Source organism: Cnephaeus nilssonii (assembly GCF_951640355.1).
Source record: "Cnephaeus nilssonii genome assembly, chromosome: 4".
NCBI lineage: Eukaryota > Metazoa > Chordata > Mammalia > Chiroptera > Vespertilionidae > Cnephaeus > Cnephaeus nilssonii.
In genome coordinates, this window is record NC_137075.1 from 43,474,770 (window position 1) to 43,500,145 (window position 25,376).

At 43.3% G+C, this 25,376-nt stretch overlaps 2 protein-coding genes across 2 annotated transcripts; both read left to right on the forward strand.

Moving 5' to 3' along the window:
- Positions 1-5,148: 5,148 nt before the first annotated feature.
- LOC307098496 (rRNA-processing protein FCF1 homolog) lies at positions 5,149-5,883 on the forward strand. The gene has a single exon (XM_079769341.1). The coding sequence runs from the start codon at positions 5,160-5,162 to the stop codon at positions 5,754-5,756; it is 597 nt and encodes a 198-aa protein (XP_079625467.1). The 5' UTR covers positions 5,149-5,159; the 3' UTR covers positions 5,757-5,883.
- Positions 5,884-9,370: 3,487 nt separating this feature from the next.
- On the forward strand, positions 9,371-22,820 carry KNSTRN (kinetochore localized astrin (SPAG5) binding protein). Its single transcript, XM_079768568.1, has 9 exons — positions 9,371-9,461; positions 9,649-9,743; positions 17,628-17,760; positions 18,506-18,553; positions 19,395-19,500; positions 19,629-19,722; positions 20,632-20,687; positions 21,438-21,512; positions 21,975-22,820. The coding sequence occupies exons 2-9, from the start codon at positions 9,674-9,676 to the stop codon at positions 22,104-22,106; spliced, it is 714 nt and encodes a 237-aa protein (XP_079624694.1). The 5' UTR covers positions 9,371-9,461; positions 9,649-9,673; the 3' UTR covers positions 22,107-22,820.
- The last annotated feature ends 2,556 nt before the right edge of the window (positions 22,821-25,376 follow it).

The following is a 25,376-nucleotide window of genomic DNA, read 5'->3' on the forward strand; positions in this document are numbered from 1 at the left end:
TCAGATGTCTCTGAGGAAGCCCCACCCTGCACCCCCGCCCCACTTTACCTCCATTTCCAGAGAGAGCTATTCCGAGCAAGCCTGGAGCTCCTCCCCATCGTCCCTGTGTGCCACTCCAAACTCAGCTGAGATGCCTCCTGGCCATACGGTATCCTGGCTCATCTGATTCCCAGGTTCAGAGTTAGGGGCATGCCTCTTCTATGGCCACAGTATATGGAGAGCCCCCACCAGAAGAGACACTGAAGGAAGTAGAAGTAGGGCAGAGTTCAATTAAAGCAAGAACTGCCTTTTTTGGGACTGTGTGGGTCTGGAGCTGTTCCCCAGGTGGGGTCCCCAGCTTCCTCAGGACAGGTGTCCCTGGTGGCCAGCAGCAGACCAGAGGCTGAATCCTCCTCTCCAAATCAGTGAGTCTCTCTGGGAGGTTTTATCCCATGTAAGAGCTCCTGACACTCAGAGCATCAGCAATTCACTGAATACCTCCTCTACATATGGTACCACATGGGGCAGAGGAAAACCGGCACCTTCCCTCGAGGAGCTCACCCTCTGACTGGGGAAACAGTTCACACATCTATGCCTGTCACCCTCAGTATTGCTGGAGCTCGAGTACCAGGACTGGGTAACCGGGAAGGCTTTTGGAAGAGGAACAACTTGAGCTGGGCTTCAGAATCCTAAGTATCTCAGACTGGAAGGAATGATATCCTCCACTCGAGCTGTTCTCAAACTTTGTAGCCTCAGGACCCTTTCTTCAAAGAATTATTGTATGGAAACACAGTATATAAATCAGATAAAAAGCAGCTACTCTGGTGGGTGCTGGGTAGGGAGTACAGCTCAGCCCTCCTTTCTACGGTGCCCGGGAAACCCCTCAAACTCTGAAGGCTCCAAAGACTGTGGTGTGAAAACCCCGGATTCAGGCCATTTTACAGATGAGTATCACCAGGGGGAAGGGAGTTTTCTAGGAACAAACAGTCTGGCAGAGCTGGAGGCAAATCAAGGAGTGTGTTGGTTTTTCCTGTGTTGTTGAGACTCGCCTCTCACCCAAGTAGCTCATGAAGTGGGACAGAAACCCACATGAGACACGGAAGTTGAAGACACAGAAGACTGTGGGCAAGATAAGTACATCAAACCCATTTGACTCCTGACTAGGAAGGGAGGGTAGTGACTAGGACATAACTTCGACCTGTCCCCCCAGAGATCTGCTTGGACCTCTCTCCATGTCCAAGTAGAATTCAGCCTCTCTGGCCTCGGGCTGCTCATCAGGGCTGTCTATGGACTGTCCTTCTGTTATCACACAGCCAGGCTGAGAGGGCCCTGGTCTCATCTGGGACAATCAGCTCCCTAGAGGGAGGACAGGTGAGCCCTTCCTCCTGAGCATGAGCAGAAGTCTGGCCTTGACTCAAAAGAGAGTCTAGCATCTTTGTTGCTTCCCAGCAACTCACTGTTGTGGGAGGGCAGCAGGGACCTGGACCAAAAAAACCTGCTCTTCCACACCCTTCTTTGTGTCTTACAAAGGAGAACATTGGTGTCTGGGACTGGAACTTCAAAAACTGCCTGAACACAACCACTGAAATGTTAAAGCATGGGGAGCGGGGGGAGGGGTTATTGGGGGTTTGGACCCAGGGATTTCTGGGTCTCATTCTTGTAGACCATGACCATCCAACCCTATAGGAAGGCAGATGAGCTAGAGCAGCTTAGGTACCGACTGGATTTGTTCTTTATGCCTCCAGGCCCAAAGGATTGGAAGAACCCAGTAGCAATCAAAAACTTCAACCTCACAACAAGAATGGCCCAAACCACCCTAGTCGGGTTGCTAAGTGGTTAGAGCATCAGCCCTGGGACTGAAGGGTCTCAAGTTCAATTCTGGTCAAAGGCATGTACCTCGATCCTGGGCTCCAGTCTGGGCGTGTGCAGTAGGCATCCAATCAATGTGTCTCTCTCACATCAATGTTTCTCTCTGTCTCTCCCCCTCCCTTCCACTCTGTCTAAAAACTCAATGGAAAAAATATCCTTGGGTGAAGATTTAAAAAAAAAGAATGGCCCAAACCAACAGCAGGCACCCCACTCCAGCGGGTAATCCAGCCACCTCTCTAGCCTCAGTTTTAGAAAGCAGGATTTAAAGCATTTTCAATTTCCTTTGACGTTAGCAGGTCTATTCACTTTTTTGTTACGGGTGGCTACAATGACTGTGTGGACCTGGACACGCGGGGAGAGGCTTACAAGCAGGTTCTGAGGCAGGGGGAAACCAGTCAAAGCATTCACGTTTGCTCTGGAAAATTCAAGAAATGATTTCTTAATACTGAGACACTTTAAAATAGAAGTACATTAAAATTCACTTGGGACTTGAGAGTATTTCTCCCATTTGTGCCACAGATCCTTGGACTCACACTCAGAGTATGTGTGCTGTTTTCAAAATGTAACTTGGTATAGTTTGCTAGAATGGGAAAGCCCATCCTTCCCTGGCTGTGGTGCTTTGATGACGATGGGAGACAGACTGATGTGACCAGCAGAATCTTAGATTTTTACTGGCACATGGCATATCCCATGCCATAATATTTCTTCAGTATCCCAGCTTGAGCCTGGTTCTGAAAGAGACATCTCACAAGAGATTTATAAGCCAAACTTCCTCAGCCCCCTCCAATTTCATTCTTCTCCCAGCGCACAACAGGACAAGGAGGCAGGTGAGGGGTAGCAGTTTTACAATCTTCACGTTGTCTGGAGTTTCTGATCTTTTCTTCCATGTTGGCCTTATCTCAGCCTTTGATAATACACATGGGCAATGACAAGCTCTCTGGCGCCCCACGCCACACATCCAGATCCCATTAGCTTGGGGACAGGAAAAACAGACATTCCGCACCCTCTCTACCCTGACCCTTGTTCACAGGGGCGACTGTAACTAAAGGTCTGGAGGTATTTATGTTAAGAGAAGAAATTGTAACATAATTCGTTGGGAAGATGAAAATAAAAGAGAGCCATTATGTGCTATGTGAATGGCGGGCCGTCCAGAGCCACCCTGTAACTGAAGAGCCCTGGAAGGACCTTGATAAACTATAATTATTATCAGGCCTCTGTGTGATTATTCACCGTATCTCTCAATACCAGGGAAGGATCGGCATTGTACTGTTAGGCCTAATCAAGTCATTGAATGGATACCCTCTCCCCTGGGAACGGACCTTTAGACCATTTCACAACCGACGTTCCCTTTCACTTCGACCCGTGGTCGGCAAACTGCGGCTCGCGAGCCACATGCGGCTCTTTGGCCCCTTGAGTGTGGCTCTTCCACAAAATACCACGGCCTGGGAGAGTCTATTTTGAAGAAGTGGCGTTAGAAGAAGTTTAAGTTTAAAAAATTTGGCTCTCAAAAGCAATTTCAATCGTTGTACTGTTGATATTTGGCTCTGTTGACTAATGAGTTTGCCGACCACTGACTTAGACCACATTCCATTTGCTAAGACCATTATCCTTCCCACCCAGAAAAAGCCCTTTAAAATCTCTGACTCCTCGTCGCCTGGGTGTTGGCACCATTTTGGGGCTCAGCCCATCTGGGTTTCCAGATGACCTAATACATTTATAAATCTTTACCCCTTTGGCCTTGTGCGTTCCCCTTTGGCAACCCTAACATTTCCCAAATCCATAAACATCGAACAAGAGCTTCAGTATTGCTAAAGAAAATCACACAGATTGATGTAGATCTGAATTCATGACCACCAACCTCAATTGGACCCTCAGCTAGTTTCCATTCTAGTTACTAGTTTCCATTCTTTGTAATGACCATTTCATACTTTTTCTACCTTCCTCAAATATCTGATGCCCATATCCAGCTTCCACAACCCCACTGTCAGTAGATAACTCATTCTTCATAAAGAAAACTGGAAATTTACTCACCTCAAGGCACCAAGTCCCCAACTTACCTACTCCTGCTCCTGCCTGCTTCTGTCCCCATCCCTTCTCTTACCACAAAGGAAGCAGTAATGGTTCCATCCATGGCTTCACGCTGCACAAGAGGCCTTCAAACAAGGGCTTGCATTCCCACAGGGACATGAAGACTTTCCAAAAGGTAGGTGGACACAGACAGTTTTAAGGAAATCAATTTCCAGAGCTTCCTCCTTTATATGTTTCCTCTCTTTATATTGATCAGCCTAAGAAGGAGGCTTAGGTCAGTCAGTTCTTCTCTATCTCCATTTTCCCAGTTGACCTCTCCTGTATTTTGAATCCCACTCTGGCAACTCAAAGGACAACTTGAGAATACTCTGCTTGAGGGAGTCCTTGAAGGAGCAAAGCCTAGAGAGCTTCTATGAGAAGTTTCAGTTCTGTGCCTTCTCCATTTAATTTGAATTACTTGAATTGAAAAACAAAATTAAGAACAAAAATAAATAAATAAAAAATTGAAAATCAGACATTTTCTAATAGAAAGTCAATCTGATTTGGCTGATGAGTTTGACACAGAGGCTATATGATGGACATTTTCCAAAATTAAAATCATTTAAATCTGAAGCTTCATGGTTTGAACAAAAATATATTTAAAGTACATATACAACTTTCCCTTCTGGCCAGGATGGAGTAGCAGGGGTCAGATTTACCCTCCTTCCTGAAACAACCACCAAACAGGAAAAGAAAAAATGAAACAACATTTTTCATGACACTGGATATCAGACAAGAAAGGACAGTGATCGCTGATAGACAAGAAACAAATGAAGTGGGCCCTCTAATTGCTGAGCTCACTGCTTGAGAGAGTTTGCAGATAAGTTGCAGGAAGGGAGACCGCAGGCAGGGCCATGCAGACTTCCTGAGCTAAGGAGATATAGCTCAGGGTTTGGGGCAACCGAGGTAGCTAGAAGGGAAAGTTGTAGATGTACTTTAAATATATTATAGAGAGCTCAGGACAGAATACTGGATAGGAGAAAGGTGCAGAGAGAGAGTTCTGGAGATCTGCCAAGGGTCTCCCTGCGTATTCTGCAGAGCACTGCTCAACATATAAATGTGAGGAAACTACTGGAGACCAAGGAAAGAACCACCCAAAATGATTACAAGGAACAGAAGTCACTAGTTACACAGGGCTGGAACATAGTCTATTCCCGTTAGACTGAAAAACCTCATAATTTATGGAGCATTGGTTAGAGTTTTCAAAAAGTTCTTGGGGGAAGAAATAAGAGTGCGGCGTGAACATGGGGAAGCAAAAGAAAACAAGGAAGTATGCGACCATGAAGCAAATGCTTAGTCTCAGAGATCAGAGGCCTAAAGAAAAGGATAGATTAAAACCTAAAAAGAAAGAAAAGAAAGATCTCAGTGCACTCAAAGAAAGAGAAGTCCCCCAACACCCCTCCTGCTTATTCTTTCAATATAACACACAGCTAGGCCCACCTTACCACATCCTGGTTGATACCAACTTCATCAACTTTTCCATTAAGGCCAAACTGGACTTAGTGCAGTCAATGATGGATTGTCTCTATGCCAAGTGTATCCCTTGTATAACTGACTGTGTAATGGCTGAAATTGAGAAATTGGGGCAGAAGTATCGAGTGGCTCTAAGGATCGCCGAGGATCCAAGATTTGAACGATTACCATACACACACAAAGGAACCTATGCAGATGACTGCTTAGTACAGAGAGTAACTCAGCACAAGTGTTATATTGTGGCCACAGTTGACCGGGACCTTAAACAAAGAATCAGGAAGATCCCTGGAGTTCCCATCATGTACATTTCTAACCACAGGTACAACATTGAGCGGATGCCAGATGATTATGGAGCCCCTCGGTTCTAATACTTACAAGACAAAGTTTCTCTGCGTTCTTTCAAACAACTTTCTCTGTTGCAGGTTTATTAAACATGCTACAACATGTGTTATTGCTCCACTCACACATTTGCTGTTATGAGCTGAGAGCAGTTAAATACACTCACTTTTTGGTGGTGTTTTGAAAATGATACTGATGTTGTTTTGAAAATGATATTTTGTGTCATTTAAAATTTTGTTACATCTTTTTATAAATCAGATGACTGCTCAAAAAAAAAAAAAAGTTCTTGGCTCAGTAGTGGGGACTCATTAGACCTAGTTTGAACACTGATTGCTCCCACCTAATAAATCTCAAAAGCAAGACTTGAAAGGATCAAACTGTTTCTAAGTAATGTAACTTTATCCCAGAACAACCCTTTAGAATATTTACAGGAATACAAAAATAACCAGCATCCAAAAAATAAAATTCACAATGTCTGGGGTCAAATAAAAAATTACCAATCATGCAAAGAAGCAGAAAAATATGACCCATTGTGAGGGGAAAATGAATTGATACCAATCCAGAACTGATACTTGTATGAGAATTACCTGACAAGGACATAAAAAAGTTATTGTAACTGTATCCCATGTATTCATATAGCTAAGTGGAAACTTGGAAGGTATTTTTAAGATATGCAATTTGAACTTGTAGTGATGAAAAATCACTGGATGGAATTAAAAACAGTTTAGACACTGCAGGAAAAGATTAGTGAACTTGAAGACATAGGAAATTATCCGAAATGAAATAACCAAAAGAAAAAATAATTTTAGAAATGAATAAATATGATGCATAATATATAATAAGTAGAAAGTATATGTTCTTTATAAATATTTAAAATTATGAAAACATTTAGGCATCAACTAAAAATAGGTAAGAGGGTACATTTTTTTGTTTTATTATTTTGTGGGGGTATATGAACAAAAGAACGTTAAGATGCTGCTGTAGATCCATCTTCCATCCCGCTTTCTCTATGACTTCACTCCTTTGATCATCCCCTCTCCCCTGTGAAGCATCCTTTTCTTCCTCTCAGCTGGCACATGTATCAGGTAGTATCTGCACCTTCAAGCGCCCAACCCACCTCCAGTTACTGCTCAACTGCTCCTCCATTCACAAGCTCTCAGTCTATACCCGCCTCCTCCTCTCTCATGCACTCTTCAACCTGCTCCCACATGGCTGCCACTCACACCTCTGCACCAGGCTTTCTCTTCCTATACTCACCAGTGACTTCTTTGTTGCTAAGTTAAATGGATCCTTTTTCTTTCTCATCTCACTTACCCTTTCGTGTGTTTTTTTTCAACAGTTTACCACTCCCTCCTTCACTCCTTCAGCAGTTTACCACTTTTTCCTTCATGGCTTCTAGGATACCACCCTTTTTTCCCTTCCTCTCACCTCTCTGGCACCTCTTTATCGTGTTTCTTGGCTGGCACCTCCGTATTACAACTTCTAAATGCCGCTGTCCCTAGGCTCTCTGTGCACTTCTTCCCTTGGTGATCTCATCCAATATTGTGGATTTAAATGCACCCATATACCCATAACTCCCCAAAGTTTATCTCCAACCTAGACTCCCCTCTGGGCTCAAAGCCTGCATTTCCCACTGGCTACCTAGCAGTTTAAACACGTGAATGTCTCAGAGGCATTTCAAGTTTACCATGTTCAAAACTAAATGCTCAATCTCCCCACAACACAAAGCAGTGATTCTATCCACCTAATTATTCAAGCCCGGAAGTCATCCTTAAGATCTCCCTCTCCCTTATCCTCCACTCCCTGCCCCACTTCCAATCTAGCACTGAGTTCTGAGATCCGATCTCCAAAAGTTGTCTTAAATGTATCTGATTGTCTCTTCCTTTCCACGAATACCACCACCCTCAGGGCCAACCCACCATCTTCTCTCACTTGAATGATTACAGCAGCCTCCCAATTGTCTTCCTAGTTCCACTCTTGCCCTCTTCCAATCCATTCTCTGGGGTAGCCAGAATGAGCTTTAAAAATATATATGTTTTTTTTAAATTGATTTCAGAGAGGAAGGGAGAGGGAGAGAGAGATAGAAACATCAATCATGAGAGAGAATCATTGATTGACTGCACACCCTTTACTGGGGATTGAGCCAACCACCCGGGCATGTGCCCTGACTGGGAATTGAACTGTGAGCTCCTGGTTCACAGGTTGATGCACAACCATTGGGCCACACTGGCCTAGCCAGAATGAGCTTTTTAAAATATAACTTGAACCCAGCTGGTGTGGCTCAGTAGATTGAGCGTTGTCCCTTGTACCAAGAGGTCACCAGTTTGATTCTGGTCAGGGTACATGCCCCAGTTGGAACTGGATCCCCAGTAGGGGGCATGCAGGAGGCAATCTATTGATCGATTGATCGATTGATGTTCCTATCTCCCTCTCTTTTCCTCTCTATCTAAAAATCAATAAAAGCATATTTAAAAAATAAATAAAATATAACTTGAAGAATACTCTCCTGCTCTAATCCTATCCTATATAATAAAAGCCTAATATGCAAATCGACCGAATGGCAGAACGACCAGTTGCTAATGATGTGCAATCGCTGGCCAGGCCTAGGGACCCTACCTGTGCAGGAATTTCGCTCACAGGGCCTCTAGTACTTCAATGACTTCCCTTTACTCTTTAGATGAAATCTAATCTCTTTCTTTACCTTTGGCCTACAAAGGCTGCCGTTCTTCCAACTGTATCTGTACCACTCTCCTTGAATTTTTCAGTCCCTTCTAGGAGAAAAGCCCATTCCAGCCTCAGGACTTTGCATTTCTGCCCCGCCCCCACTGTTACTCTGGTTAAGTCCCACTTATCCTTACATCACTGGGATGTGGTCCCTTGCATTTAAACTTGCTTTCCCTGCTTTTCTCTCTCGCAGAACATTGTACTCTTCCTTCATAGTTTTACTACATTTGGCAAATATATATTTACTTGACATTTGTCCAGCTTTATTGAGATATAATGGACAAGTTCGTATGATTATTTGTTCACTAGATTGTAAGCTCCAGGAGCGCAGAACCAAGGTCTCACTATTTGTCTCTCTCCTCCTTCCCGCCCCCCCTCCCCCACTTAGAGTAGTGGCCTGGCACATGGCAGGTGCTCCGTATTTGTAGAGTGAAATGATCAAGTTAGAATTGCCTGCAGGTGCCGCAGGTATTTCAGCCCACAGGCCCTCTTCAAACCTCATCGGCTGCTCCCCACCCTGCAACGTGTAGTTTTACGCCCACTGAAATCCCCTTCGCGCCTGGCAATGAGGCATCCTGCACCATCCCTGACCATCACAGACCAAACAAAGAGAGGGATTGTGACACGGACTCTAAACTTGGCTGCGTTTGCGTCCCGAGCTGGAGCGTGACGCCGGTGGGTCACAGCTCCATTCAGGCCCACCACGTGCACCACTCCCCTCCCCGGCCCAGACCCAGGGACTCCGGCAACACCCGCCGCGGGGAAACGGACTCGCGCCTCCGCTCGGACGTTCCGTACAGCATGGCAGCCCCCAGAGGCGTCGCCCAGGGCAGTGCCGGCGGTACAACATGGCCGCACCCAGGGCGCGCGCCGCAGCCCCGCCCACCCGCCCACCGGAAGTTTCCATTTGAAACCCAGGCGGCGGACCCGGCCGGCAGCGCGGCGGTTTCCGCGGAGGACCTTTTGCATCGGAGCGACGAGGAGTGCCGGCGGGAGCAGCAGGCACCTGGGTTCGGCTCTCCCGGGGCCGGGGGTTGGGCTGATGAGGGCGGGCGGGTTGGGGTGGAAATGGACGGGTTTCTCCCTACTCCTCCCCGGAGCCGGAAAGGCTGGGTCGCGCTCTCCCCGGGCCCTTCACCTGCTTGGGGGCGCCCCTTGGCCTATTCCTCGGGGTAATAGTCACCTTCCACCTTCCAGGGCCAAGCCTTGCCACCCCGTTGCGATGACCAGCGTGGTTAAGACGATGCACACACTGCAGCCCCCCGCCCTGCAGAGTGGCGGCCCGCTCGCAGGTGAGTGTCCTCACCTCCCCCCAGGGGAGAGGAGGATGGAATCCGTGGCCGGGAGTGGGGGGCGCAGGAATCCCTCTGTAAACAATTCCCAGTTTTCTTTTCAGACCTGCGCTCTCGGGAGGGACTGGGTTTGTTGTCAGGGAGGAGAGAGAAACAAGATACTGAGGGGATTCCCAGCACGTCTGGTTCACATTTGTATCTGCCCAGGGTCTCTCACATAGTACATTCTCCATAAACATTCGTTGAGTGAAGTGAGAGACGGGGGTCAGGCCCGGCTAGAGCATTCGAGAAACTTGGGAGAAGATACATGGTTAGGTTGGGTTGGTGGCTTTGCCATCTTGCTTTATGTTACCTGGCCTGTGGTCCAAAGGCATTGCCTAGGGTCTGCAGGTGTCCAGCTGCCTAATCTAGAGACTGTAGCCCCCCATGAGCTCCACACTTTAGAACCTGTTATGGAACAGTTAAGTTTACAAGAGCGAGTCGATAGCTTGTATTTGTTTTCCAAATTCAGTTAATCCTGTCTTTTTTTAAAATTATTATTATTATTATTATTATTATTATTATTTAAAGAATCTGTTGTGGGAGATTTTGAAGCAGCTAAGATCCCTTCCCAGTGACTCCAGGCCGCTGGCTGAGGAAGTAGCAGGACTTACCTGTGAAGTAAATAGGCTTTTCTCCCAAGGCTTAAAGGGTTGTTCTGCTTTGTCTTTTGCCGTCTCAGAACACCTGACTGGTAATCCTGGCTTTAATAGGGCCCAGGCCTGTCGCGGGGGGGGGGGGGGGGGGGGGGGCGGGGGGCGGGACCAGAGCCACATCTGGCTGCGCTGCTTTTCCCTGAGAGTGCAGTGCCTCTCCGTCAGTGTGGAGTGACTGGCTCTCCCCAGTCAAGTTGAAAAATTCCATCTCTTTCTATCCCTGTCCCAGCTTTATGATCTTATGTAGCCTCAATAATTTAACATTTTCAGACGTATTCCAGGCTTTTTGTTTTTTGTTTTGGGCATAAGTTGGTTGTTTTTACGTTTCAGGTTTTTTTTGTTTCTTTTTATTACATTTAGTGAGGTAACTGGTTAATAACATTATATAAATTTCAGGTATACAACTTTATAATACAGCATCTGTATATTATGTGCTCAGAACCCGAAGTCTACTTTTTTTAAATAACTTTTTTTTTATTGATTGCTTTTTTTAGGGGGGGGGAGGGCAAGGGAGAGAAAGAGAAAGAAACATCAATTTGTTGTTCCACTTATTTATGCATTCATGAGTTGATTTCTTGTATGTGCCCTGACCAGGGATTAAACCCACAACCTTGGTGTATCGGGACGACGCTCTAACCAATTGAGCTACTCAGACAAGGCTCTAGTCTCCTTCTGTCACAATATATTTGATCCCCTTCCCCTCTAGTAACCACCATTCTGTTGTCTGCATCAATGAGTTTGGTTTTTTGTTTATATCCCACATACAAGTGAAATCATATGGTTGCTTTTTTCTGTTTGACTTATTAATTAGCATAATACTCTCAAAATCCATCCATATTGTCATAAATAGCAATAGTTCATCTTTTTAACGGCCGAATGGTATTCCATTGTATATATGTACCATATCGTGTTTTTCCAATCATCGTCGAAGGACACGTGTCGTAGGTTGTTTCCATGTCTTGACTATTGTGAATAGTGCTACAGTGAACGCAGTGAGTGGTACATATGTCTTTACAAATAAGTGTCTTCACATTTTTAAGGTATATATACCCAGAAGAGGTATAGCTGGCTCATATAGTAGCTCTGTTAATTTTTTGAGGAGCCTCCATACAGTTTTTCATAGTGGCTGCACCAATTTACATTCCCACCAGAAGTATACGATGGTTCCCTTTTCTCCATAGCCTCTCCAACACTTATTTCTTGTCTTATTGATTATAGCCATTCTAACAGGTGTGAGGAGGTATCTCATTATGGTTTTGCATTACATTATCCCTTATAACTAGTGATATTGAGCATCTTTTCATTTTTCTGTTGGTCATATGTGACTTCCTTATAAAAGTGCTTATTCAGGTCTTCTGCCCATTTTTTAAATAGGATTGTTTTTGTTGTTGTAACTTGTATGAGTTCTTTATATATTTCAGATATTAACCCCTTATCAGAGGTATTGTTTGCAAATATCTTTTCCCTTTCTGTTGGATGCCTTTTTGTTTTGTTATGGTTTCTTTTGCTGTGCAGAAGCTTTTTACTTTTATATAGTCCCAGTCATTTATTTTTGCTTTTACTTCCCTTGCATTTGGGGTCAAGTTCACCAAAAACCCTCTTTGACCAAGATCCATAAGTTTAGTGCCTATGTTTCTTTCTATATATTTTATTGTTTCAGGTCTTATATTCAATTCTTTACTCCATTTTAAGTTAGTTTTTGTATATGGTGTCAAATAGCAGTCTAAGTTTCTTTCTTTTGCAAGTGGCTTTCCAGTTTTCCCAAATGTATTGAAGAGACTTTTCTTTCTCCATTATATCTCTTTGACTCCTTTGTTGAAAATTGGTTGCCCATATGTGTTTACATTTATTTCTGGGCTCTCAATATTGTTCTATTGGTCTGTGTGTCTAATTTTCTGCCCAAACCATGTTGTTTTAATTATTGTAGCTTTGTAGTATAATTTATCCTTTTTTCTCAGGATTGCTTTGGCTATTTGGGATCTTTTATGATTCCATACAAATCTGAGGATTTTTTCTATTACTGTGAAAAAAGGCCATTGGGATTTTGATAGGGATTACAATAAATCTTTCAACAGTGTCTTGTAGTTTTTATTGTACAGATTCTTTATCTCCCAACTCGATTCTTAGGGTTTTTTTTTGTGATCATAAATGGGATTGTTTTCTTCATTTCTCTTTCAGATATTTTGTTGTTAGTATATGGGAATGCAACAGGTTTTTATGTCTTGATTTTGTATCCTGCAACTTTGCTGTATTTGTTTGTTGTTTCTAATAGTTTTTTGGTGGGATCTTTAGGGGTTTCTGTATGTAGAGTCATGCCATCTGCAAATAGTGTCAGTTTTACTTCTTCATTCCCAATTTGGATGCCTTTTCTTTCTTTCTTTTTTTTTTTTTTTTTTTTTTTTTGTTTAATTGCTCTGGCTAGGACTTTCAGTACTATTGAATAGCAGTGATGAGAGTGGGCATCCTTGTCTTGTTCCTGATCTTAGAGGAAAAGTTTTCAGTTTCTCACCATTGAATATGATGTTAACTGAGGGTTTGTCATAATGGACTTTATAATGTTGAGGTACTTTCCTTCTATACCCATTTGATTTCCTTCTATACCATCTATAAATGGATATTATAACTTGTCAAATGCTTTTTCTGTACCTATAGTTATAATCACACTAGTGCATGAAATTCGTGAAGGGAGTGCGGGGAGGGGACCCTCAGCCCGGCCTGCACCCTCTTGCAATTTGGGACCTTTCAGGGGATGTGCAACTGCCAGTTTAGGCCCAATCCCACAGGAATCCCTGTGGATCGGGCCTAAGCTGGCAGTCAGACATCCCTCTAGCAGTCCAGGACTGCTGGCTCCTAACTGCTCGCCTGCCAGCCTGATCACCCCTAACTACTCTGCCTGCCTGATCGCCCCAATCATTCGCCTGCCTGCCTGATTGCCACTAACCACTTGCCTACCTGCCTGATTACCCCTATCCGCTCGCTGAGGGGCAGAGCCGTTCTGGTCATTCCACTGTTTCGGTCACTGGGCTTTTATTATATAGGACTAGAGGCCCATTGCACAAAGATTCATGCACTAGGCCTTCTTTCCCCTGGCTGCCGGCACCAGTTTTCCTCCTGCACCCAGAACCCGGGCCGCAGCGGAGCCAAGCCTTCAGTCTTCAGGCTTGGCTCCAGCCGCAGAGGAGCCTTCAGTCTTCAGTCTTCGCTCTATGCCTGCATATGCAAATTAGCCCGCCATTTTGTTGGGTTAATTTGCATAGTCTTGATCGGCTGGTGGGCGTCATGGAGGTATGGTCAATTTGCATCTTTCACTTTTATTAGTGTAGATTGATTGGTTTATGGATGTTGAATCATCCTTGCATCCCTGGAATGAACCTCACTTGATCATAACTTACGATTCTTTTAATATATTTCTGTATTCAATTTGCTAATATTTTGTTTAGGGTTTGCATCTGTGTTTATCAGAGCTACTGGCCTGTAGGATGTGTGTGTGTGTGTGTGTGTGTGTGTGTGTGAGAGAGAGAGAGAGAGAGAGAGAGAGAGAGAGAGAGAGAGATCAATCCTTGCCTGGTTTTGGTATCAGGGTAATTAATGTTGGCCTCAAAATGAATTAGGAAGTTTTCTCTCTTCAACTTTTTGGAAGAGTTTGAGAAGGATTGGTATTAAATTTTCTTTGAATACTTGGTGGAATTCACCAGTGAAGCCTTCGGGTCCTGGACTTTTGTTTTTTAAGAGGTTTTTTTATTACTGTTTCAATTTCCTCACTAGGGATCCATCTATATGCATTTTCCACTTCTTCATGATTCAGTCTAGGGAGGTTGAATACTTCTAAGGTTTTGTACATTTTTCCTAGGTTATTGAGTTTGGTGGTGTATATATCCTTTCATAGTATTCTAGTATAATCCTTTGTATTTCTGCAGTGTCCCTTGTAACTTCCTCTTTCATTTCTGATTTTATTTATTTGAGTCTTCTCTCTTTTCTCCTTTAGCCAGGGATTTGTTTATCTTTTCAAAGAACCAGTTCTTCATTTTATTAATTTTTTTCTATTGTCTTTTCTCTATTTCATTTATTGCTTTATTTTTATTACTTCCTTCCTTCTACTGACTTTGTGCCTCAGTTGTTCTTTTTCTAGTTTTTTAAGGTATAATGTTAGATTATAACCAATGGATATAGACACCGGGGGGGGCGGGGGGGTGAGGGCATGAACAGAAGTGGGGGTGGGGGATAATGAGGGGATAAGGACACATATGTAATACCTTAGTCAATTAAAAAAAAAAGATTGTTTATTTGGGGTTTCTCTTGTTTCTTGAGGTAGGTCTGTAATTGTATAAACATCCCTCTTCGTGCTTTCGCTACACCCCTAAAATTTTGTTACATCATATCTTCATTTTAATTTGTCTCTATATATTTTTTGGTCTTTTATTTTTTCTTTGACCCAGTAGTAATTCAGTAGCATGCTGTTTAATCTCCACATATTTATGATTTTTCCAGCTTTCTTCCTGTAGTTAATTTCCAGTTTCATACCATGTGATCAGAAAATATGCTTGGTATGATTTCAGTCTTAAATTTATTTAGACTAGTTTTATGTGCTAACATAGAGTCTATCTTGAGAATTCCCATGTGCACTTGAGTATGTGTATTCTAGTATTTGGAGATGGAAAGTTCTGTAAATATCAATTAAGTCCATTTGGTCTAATGTGTTATTTAAGGCAGTATTTCCTTATTGACTTTCTGTCTGGATGATCTATCCTTTGCATCATCATCCAGGGGTGTTCAGGTCGCCTATTATAATTGCAATTTTGTCAGTTTCTTCCTTTAAGTCTGTTAGTAATTGCTTTATATGTTCAGTGTTCCCAGGTTTGTTACATATGTATTGATAAGTGTTACGTCTTCTTGATGAATATCCCCTTTATCGTTATAAAATGTCCATCTTTGTATCTCTTTACCTTTTTATTTTGAAATCTATTTTGTCTCATCTAGGTACTGCTACACCCGCTTTTTTCTCTGAATGCCATTTGCTTGGAGTGCCATCTTCCACTCCTTCTCTTTAAGCCTATGTTTATCTTTGGAGCTGAGTCTCCTGCAGGCAACATAGTTTGTTCTTTTGTAATCCATCTCGATACTCTATGCCTTCTGATTGGTGAGTTTAGTCCATTTACAGTTAGGGTGATTATCGACATATGAGAACATAGCAATAGCCATTTTATTTTTTGTTTTCTGGTTACTCTGTGTCTCCACTGTTTCTTTTTCCTTGTGATTCTCTCTCATATTTTAATTAGGTGGTTTTCTATGATTTTTTTTCTCCTTCATTCCCTCTTTTTTAAAAATCTAATGATAATCTAATGGGGAGAAACAAAGGAGTCTTCTCACTCTTCCATGATGCTTACATCATTCCCGAGTTTTACGTAACTCCAAGTTTTAGTTTTATGACTGGGTACCATATACAAAAAAAAAAAAAAAATCCAAACTTAGGAAATGATTTGCAGTGGAAAACAAGACCCCTTTCCTTTTTTGAACACCAGCATTCAGTTTCCCCCCAGCATCTCTCATTTTAAGAAGACAGTCTTTGTTAAATCCTGCTAGATTTTTCCAAAATGAAATCCTTAGATTCTAGTAAATAGGGGTTATTGGAACTAATTACAGTCAATGAATTTATGGTTTAACACCTTTTTACATGGGGTGGATTTGTTATTATGAATAACTTACAAATACTTGAGAAGGTAAATACATTCCCCCACAGTTAACCTTTTATTTCAGACAGAGACCTCATGAAGAACCCATTTAATCTTTGTTTTGTGGATAAAAGTATGGAAAATAGAGTGTAAGTGCCAGTGAGTATACCTATAAATGAAATAATTTGTTAACCTGAGAAATCATATTTATTACAAACTTATGCAGTTAGAGTCATCAAAATAAAATCTCTTTCAAATATGAATACAAAATTTCCTAATCCCTGTGATCCAGTGCTTTGTACCTCATTTTTTCAACTTGATTTCATTATTATGGCTTTTTATTTAGGTTAAGCTTAAAGGAGCCATTTTACAACGAACAAAGTAAAAATTAGTATAAACTAGAAAATCGTGGAGGCAGGGAGGGAGTATGCTTAATTCCAGAAGAAGTTATTACTTGAATTTGGTGTGGAATATAAATGGTAAAAAGTGTGGTGGAGAATAGGTAGCATAAGGGTTAGGGGGAAATACTCTCTGTGGGGAAGAAGAGTCATGGCAGGGCCATTTCTCTGCTTATCTGACAATAGCCTGGCCAAAGGATCAGAACAGAATGCCAGATAGGGAACCTCTGATGGGTAAACAAATTAAAAGGGCTGGCGGTAAAGGTAATCAGCATGGAAGAAGGAAAGAAGACTAGAGGAGATTATTTAGAGATGATCTGTGAACAATCCATGAAACTGTGAAGTATACCACTTATTCAACAAGCAGGTATTGAACCTGTTGGTAGGCCAGATACTCTCCTAAGCGCTGGGACACAAGACATACTTTTGAGTAGTTAGGGAGACAGTCTGGTGAAAACAACTAAAGCGATATTTAAAAGAGAAACTTGAAGCGGTTTGAGTGTATCCTCCGGAGAGTGTGCAGAGTGCCTAGGAGCTTAACAAGATGGCTTGATTCTTCTGGTGTTTGATGAAGGAGTCTACGGTGTTTTGCCCTGCTGACTGCTACACTGCCTTTTATTTAGCTCTTTGCTTGTGTCAACCTTCACTTTATACCATCTGGCCATTCCATTTGATAGGTCATGAAGCTTTTGGCTACCCTTAAACATACTGCGCTGTTACATTTAAAAAATTTGTTTTAGCCCTGACCAGTTTTGCTAAGTGGTTAGAGTGTTGGCCCTCGGACCAAAGTGTCTTAGACTCAATTCCTGGTCAAGGGCATGTGCCTTGGTTGCGGGTTCACTCCCAGCCCCCGTCGGGGCGTGTGGGAGGCAGCCAGTCGATGTGTCTCTCTCACATAGATGTTGCTCTGTCTCTCTCCTTCCTCCCCCATTCTCCCTCCCTTCTACTCTCTCTAAAGCTCAATGGAAGCCCATGTGGCTCAGTGGTTGAGTGTCAATCCATGCACCAAAAGGTCGCTGGTTCAATCTTCACAAATTGAGGTTGGCCAGAATGAAATACAGGTTTCTGACAACTTAGAATGGAACTCTGCTTGAGTTTTCACCCTCCTGTTTTCCTTTGCAGACACACAAACTCGAGCCACTTCTAAGAGCTTATTACCTGTGAAGTCTAAAGAAGTCGATGTTTCCAGATCTCTTCATTCAGGAGTTTCAGAAAATGATGTAATGAAAGTCATCAAACCGAGACGAGAGAATGGGTGGGTCAGATCATTGGTATCCAGTTAGAAATTGCTCAGTACCAAGAATTAGAAAGTGGGGGTTTGAGAGCTCAAGGCACCTGAACACTGAGCCTGGAGTCAGGGACCTGGAGCAGAGCCGCATTGCTGAGCTGCTTGTCGGGACCTTCCACATCGATCAGTTCTGAAGAGTCACAGCAAGGGTTATGCTGAGAGACCCTTTCCCTTCTCACCACTGCTCGGAGTGTACAGTGGCCCTGCGGTGGCCATACCCCAGCCCCAAATGGTAGTCACGGTGGGTGGGCTAGTTGTTAGCCTGTGTTGCTGGTCTGAGCACAGTCCAGGCCAGTGCGTGTGTGTGTCCCTCCCCCCAGTGCTCGGTCCCCATGTAAGTGAGGATGACATGAGAAGGCCATTCATTTCTGAGCAGGAGGGGAGTTCATTATTAACAAGCCTTTTTTGATAATCTGGGCTGAAACAAAGTGCATGGGCTTCAGAGCTTCTCAGTCTTGTGTTATTTGCATTGTTTAAAATCTCTGGTTCTTTCCTCAGAAAACCAGCTTCTCTGTTCTGCTTTGTTCACAACACATGTAACAACATGTTACAATTCTCGGCTTGATTCCTTTGTTGTTGGTTTTTAATTAAGGCATTGACTACATTATAGTTTCAAGTATACAGCATAATGAGGTGATAAGTGTACATATTGCAAAATGTTTGCCACAATAAGTCAAGTTACATTCTGATTTCTTTGTCTTTGCTCCGCTAGACAGGGGAAAGCTGCAGATACTGCCATCAAGAAGAACATCAAAAAGAGGTGAGCATCAGAGTAAATGAAGGTTGGGCACCGTATTAGTGGATCTCAATCCTGGTTGTGCAGGATTTGTTGGGACTTGTTTAATGTGTTACAGTCTGGGTGCCACCCAGAAATCTGAATGGCATTTTCAGGGGTGAGGCACAGCTAGATTTGAGAAGCACTATCAGGGCACGATTAGTGAAGCTACCATCTTGAGTGCCAGTCAAGAGCTTTTGGGGCTCCGTGCCAGGACCACTGCTGACCAGAAGTCAGACCCAGCTGTGACCTCTCAACAGAAGTGTGAAGCCTTCAAGATCGGAGGGGCTGTGTGTAGTTAGCAGTTTCAAGATGGTGTTTCTGGTGGTGCTGCTGGTGCTGGGGAAGGAGAAATCCAGGAGAAGGACCCATCCTTCTGTCGTGGAGGCCAGCTTGGACATTTTGCGTCCTGAAGACAGAAATAATATAAGCTGAAAATTCTGTAGAAATAGGTTCTACTTCCAAATCTGGGCATGTTTAAAAAGTTCTGAAAACAAAACTCTACCCAAAAAGAACTCTGAGAAATTTAAAAAGAACATTTAATATTAATGGTGATAATGGCTGTTATTTATTAAATGTTTACTATGTGTCAGTAGTGTGCTAAGAATGGTACATGTATTCTTATTCTTCACAATAATAATATTATGAGAGGTAGGTATTATCCTAATTCTGGAAATAAGGAAACCGAGCCTCAGAGGTTATGCAACTCACTGAAGGACATATACCACTATGTGATGAAGCCAGGAATCGAACGCCTGTTTGTGAGACTACCCAGTCCATACTCTTTACCCCCCACCACTTCATATAAGTACAATTACCATTACAGCTACAGGCCGTTGAGTAAGCAGAAGTCAGAGGAAGAGCTCAAGGATAAGAACCAGATCTTAGAGGCCGTCAACAAGCAGTTACACCAGAAGTTGACTGAAACTCAGGTAAGAGACCCACCAGACCTGTGCCATCAGCCACACTGGGTGATGCATGTGGAACCCCAAGGGACAGCCCCTCACACCACCCCTGCCGAGTGGCACAGGCCTGATCTGTCTGCATGGCACCCCCATAGGGAAAACTGAAGGACCTGACTGAAAAGGTGGAGCTGCTGCAGAAGTTTCAGGACAACAGTTTGGCGATCTTGGAGAGCAAGGGCCTCAACCCAAGTAAGAAACAGCACCCAGCAGCCTTCAAAGGAAGCAGTGTGCGGCCCCCGCTGGGGTGGTTCTGGGCTGTGTGTTGGGGTCCAGCGTAGCCGCAGCTGGCCTAGGCGTGCAGAGGTTTGGAGCACCTTTTCTCTCTGGTGATGCTGACTGTGCCTGACCGATTCCAGGTGGCTGTGGAGAGAGGGTTATCGCTTTCTTATCTGAACACTTTGGTGCCCAAATGTATGACCTTGCAAATTAGACCAGAAATATTTTATTCCTTTCAAGATAGGTATCATACAGTTAACTTTCTCAAGTGGGAAGAGAGAGAGATGATACTGTTTCTGGCTAATCGGCAGAATCCCAGTGGTTAAAGTGGGATTCCTGCTCTGACCCTCTAGATCAGTCTAGAGCAGAAAGGAGAGCACAGAAGGACTTGCCCAGAGACTGGGAGGGGGCCTCAGACGGAGCTGAGGGGCCTGAGCACCCCAGGGAAGGACCCCAGCTTCTTTGAATTAAGGAATGCTGACTGAATGCTACTGGTTAACTGTACAGTTTAGGATATATTCTTCACATAGGTTTTTATATTATTTTATTATGTGTATGCACTACTTTTATCAAAAATAATAATATTTAAGGCCTAAAAAACTTTAAAAAATTGTTTTGTGTTTTGTAAGCAAAACTATACATTGCCTTTGGACAAATTTTCTGAGGAGAGAGCAGAATGAATTTTTGGCCATTTCCAAACACAGAAAGGTAGGAGCCAAAATGTATCTCGAGGCAGGCGTGGGCCACGCTGCCAGGGTGAAAACGGGGGTTTTTCCTCATGAAAACTCTTGTGCTTGTCCTGGAGGGTTTTTTTGGTTGTTTATTTTGTGGGAGGTACAGTTCCCTAAGCGAGGCTAATTTTGTTGTCTCCATTACATCTAGACAGTGAAACCCTGGAATCACAGCAAGAATCCAGCCCGGATCACATGGACTCAATGGTGAGGGCCTGGGTGTGAGTGGGCGAAGGCCGAGGGCCCACGGGGCTCTGCGGCTCTAGGAGATCGCTGCCATGTGCTCAGTAAACCCCGAGAAGCAGCCTGTGGGACCAGGATGTGGAAGAAGAGCGTGGTGGATATGTACTCAAAAGAGCATATTTTACTTGGCAGGTGACCTGTGCTTACAAATATGAGTGAGTCTGAGTTGAAAATGTACTACTTTAAAACACATAACAGGACAGACCAGTAGACAGAGCTTTCTGGTTTCTCTGTTTTACACCAGACCAGTTTTTCTCCTTATTCCTTCGCTGAGAACTAGAAAATGAAAAGGTTCTGCCTGAGTGAAATTTGGCTTCTCTTTGGCTCCTTCCCTGAGGTAGGAAGGTAATTGTTTGGGATTAATGTCTCTTGAGCTTCTGTGAGTTGCATCTTACAGTCACAGAGCACTAGATATGGAACCATCCTCAGCTCTCCCAGGTTATTAGTCACCCCTTCAGTGGGTACGTGTGTTCATGTTGCTTGTGCAGCAGAACCCATGGAAGTGGGATAATCCTTCGTCCCTCCTGGGGACAGTTCCTCCAGGGTGTCCAGTGGAGAACCCAGATGTGTGTGGACACAGCCAATGACTAAATGACGTTAACAGTCATCTAATTCAGCTCCCATTTTATACAAAGAGATTAGTTTATATGAAGAAAATGTTCGCATACCAATGAAGATTTGTACTTTATTTTACTAATTGTACTTTCCTCTTAGTTGCTGTTAGAAACTTTGCAAGATGAATTAAAGCTTTTTAACGAAACAGCAAGAAAGCAGATGGAAGAGTTACAGGTGAGAGGCATACATCACCCTGAGGCAAAATTACCATTCCTGCTACAGTAGATGGATATATAGAGGGTTCTCTCTCTCTCTCTTAAATCCTTACCCAAGGATATTTTTCCATTGATTTTTAGAGAGAGTGGAAGAGAGAGAGAGAAACACGGATGTGAGAGAGACACATTGATTGGTTGCCTCCCACATGCCCCCGACCAGGGCCAGGAATCAAGCCCGGGACCCTTCAGTCCACAGGCCAACACTCCAGCCACTGAGCCAACCAGCTAGGGTTGGAGGGCTCTCTCTTATTTATCTATTTCTTTATTTTTAATAAACTATTTTGTAATAATTTTAGATTTACAGAAAATTGGCAAAGAGAATTCAATTCCCCTACAAATACAGAGAATTCTTTCTTAATGGAACAGAAGCATGATGTTTCAAAGTTTTTGTTTTTGTCTTTTTAAAAATCTTTCCAAACAGGCCTTAAAAGTAAAGTTGAAGATGAAAGAAGAAGAGAGGGCCCGGTTCCTAGAGCAGCAGACCTTATGTAACAGCCAAGTAAATGATTTTACAACAGCCCTTGAGGAAATGGAGCAGCTATTAGAAATGTGATAAAGAGCAAGTGGCCAGATGGCTCTCTCTTGGGGATTAACTCTCGGAGGAAGCCGCTAAGGACATCTGCTTCTTGGCCGTGATCTTCACCATTCCAAGAATGGAACCAGTGTGTGCAGTAGGATTAAGGATAGTTTGTGCTGGAATGGCAGTTCCTCCTTTTAAGCAAGTGTTCCCACTCATCAGATGGGCCAGCTCTGAACCTCACACGTACGTAATTGAGGTCGACAAGAATGGCACCTGGAAGCGTGGCTCGGCTCCTAGGCAGCAAAGCGACCCACGGTTAGAAACCGGAGACTAAACCAGCCACAGCCAGAAGATCCAAAGGTCCCGTTCAGATGTGCGGGGAGAAACCCTGAATCGGACCGTGGGGCACAGGTGCTCCACAGGAAACGCCACTGAGGAGCCACGCAGGCCCTTCTGATTCGGACACATGGGAACTTAAAGTCACTTGAAATGGCTTAATAAACGGGGTGAAGGTATAGATAGCAATGACACCAACTGAAACAATACACTTTGGAGCTTTTAATCTAAATCACTTCTATGTTTTTAATATCTATATATATATATATATATATATATAAAGTGCTAATTTCAAAATAAATATTTCTGTAACTTCGGATTGCAATGAGAAGTGAAAATAGCCTTTTAACTTAAATATATTCACTGACTATTGAACCAATGTAGGCAAGTTCACACCTCTAATTTAATCCAGAATCTTCTTTCACTCATTAAGTGCTCCGCCTACCCGAGGCCTTCTGAGGGCGTTCCCTGTTTGCAGCCGTGGGCCAGACTCCACCCACCAGATCTGTGTCACTAGCTGCCTGTTCTCCTGAGCATGATTATGTTCCTGCTATTTGCTTTGCACAGCCAGTCCTGGACCTGGCTTCATGGATCCTTAATCAACCGAAGTCCGTGGCAGGCCGCCCCACCCTGGTTTACCAAAGGCACAGCCATATTTCATTTCGTAGACAAGGCAGTCGTTGGCCAGCTCCCTTTCTTTTCTGCAATTTTTTCACCAAACCCATCCACCATTCAGCATTGCTGAGGTTGCCCAGAGCCACCCATTAATGCCCCAGCCCTAACTTACAGGGCTAAGTTTTTTTGCCTTCACACACAAACGTTCATGTAGTTGGTTATGTCCCAGATAGTTTGAGGGGGGAAATCCAGTTAAATAATTCTCACCAATGAGAGGGGCTGATCATTGTCTTCTACCCATTTTCAAGATGTTTATAGTTTAAAAGATTGTTTACAGCAAATGAATTTGTAATTGCTATTTCAGGCCCCAAAAAAGTTTTACTTCCTTTTTGGAAGGAGAGGTGGGAAACTCAGTTGTGGGACCCTCACCTTGTCATGCCTTCCTAGTTAATGCCCAGGAATGTAATGATCTTAATGTCTCCCATTACTCATCTCCCTCAGTGTCGAGACCCTGCTCTCATGGCCTGGTCTCACCAAGGGGCTTTCACGTCATGGTTCTGCTTTGCACCACCAGCCAGCGTTTGTGCACTCTTGCCTTTATTCCCTCTGACCTGTGCTGTTCCATCTGTCTCTTGTACATGTGACTTAATCTGATCTGGAACCTGAACAGATTCATACATAAACCCAGCAAATAGTGATCTGCACCCTCCGCTTTGCTAGATGCTATAGGAAACTTTAATGTAGCATGACATTCTAAACCTCGAAGCTTACAGTCTTATTTGGTGAAACAAAAAATGTGCAGGTCATAAACAAGTTAAATAACAAAAGGCAATACTTTATCAACAACGGGTGGTGTGATACAGTTGTGTTCTATAGTAGTTAACTGTGGGCTAGGCTTATGGAGGAGGTAGACTGACATTTGGAGAGGCTGGCAAAAAAGTTGAGGACCTTCCAAGTTGGTGAACACATGGAGAATTGGCGAGAGTGGCAGGATCATTGGAAACTCCAGGGAGAAAATAAAATCACGAAAGATTGAAAGAACAGGAAGGGGGCGGGGGGTAGGGATATCCAGATGAGTCTTGGGGAACTTAGAACACTGGGCTGTTCAGAGGGTTCAATATGAGAAGGGATTATGTCTGACATTTAATTGAACATTTGTAATATGCAAATGTATCTATGTTCCTCATGTCTATTCTCATGTAATCCTCATTATAAGCATACAGGTAAGCACTATTACTCCATTTTACAGCTGGGGAGATAGCTCAGAGAAGTTAAATTGATTCACCCAAGGTCAAACAACAAGCAAGTACCGGAGAAAAATTTGAGCCAGGGAATAATGAGGGTAAAAGGTACGTGGTGTTACCAGAAGTTTTGAACCTTGAATGCCAGGCTAAAAAGTGTGGGGGTTTTTTGTTGTTGTTGTTTTAATTTCTTTATTGATTAAGGTATTACATATGTGTCCTCTTCCCCCCAGTAATCCCCCAACAGCAGTGTGGGTTTTTATAATTTAGGCCAGAGGTTTCCAACTTACTCAGTTCATGATGCCCTTATTATCTCAGTAATACATTTTTTTATTTAAAAAATTTTATTATCAGCTGTCTCTACAGTTTGCTTGCTCTTATTGGCTGATAAAAAAAGTTCCAGAGCAGAGCAATTCACTGGCATTGGCATTAAGTTGTAAATCTATCCTTTGTCACAGAGCAAGAATACACTTCAGATCAACTCAAGAAAATAACTTCACAGAAAAGTGTCACAGAAGTACCCATATCCATTGATCATGCATTCCAGTGTCTTGTAGTCCCCTTTGCAATTGCCTAACTTCTAGCCCAGTTTCATTTGTAGTCTGAAAATAAGGAATCGCTCAAGTGGGTTGTCCCTTCAGAGCATTGTTGAAAAAAATATTAAACGTAGAGATATCCCATATCCCTGTTCTAAACGTTAAAAATACATTAAATGAGCACACAGAGAAAATGTCCATAGGTATCGTCTGTGTTCTAATTAGTTTTTGTCTCCCCCTTTTTGATACCTCCACCTTCTGAGGCCCTTTCTTTGTAGTCATTTGGTTCTATCATATTTAACTTCTGATATTCCAGTGGCAAGCCATTCTATTTTTGCACCCATGCAAATAAATGACCTTTTTATACTGGGGTGAAAGGGGAGCATTTAATTTTTAATTAAATTGATTGGAGTGACATTGGTCAACATGAACATACAGGTTTCAGGTGTGGGTTTCTATGTTACAAGATCTGTATATTGCACTGTGTGCCCACCACCCAGAGTCAAACCTCCCGTCACCATATATTAGAATCCCCTTCCTCCCCGCTCCCCACCCTTCCCTCTGGCAACCACCAC

Coding starts and splice junctions, on each gene's coding strand:
- LOC307098496 (XM_079769341.1), top strand. CDS start 5,160: ATGGGGAAGCAAAAGAAAACAAGGAAGTATGCGACCATGAAGCAAATG.
- KNSTRN (XM_079768568.1), top strand. CDS start 9,674: ATGACCAGCGTGGTTAAGACGATGCACACACTGCAGCCCCCCGCCCTG. Junction 17,761..18,505: donor AAACCGAGACGAGAGAATGG/GTGGGTCAGATC, acceptor TTGCTCCGCTAG/ACAGGGGAAAGCTGCAGATA. Junction 20,688..21,437: donor CGGATCACATGGACTCAATG/GTGAGGGCCTGG, acceptor CTTTCCTCTTAG/TTGCTGTTAGAAACTTTGCA.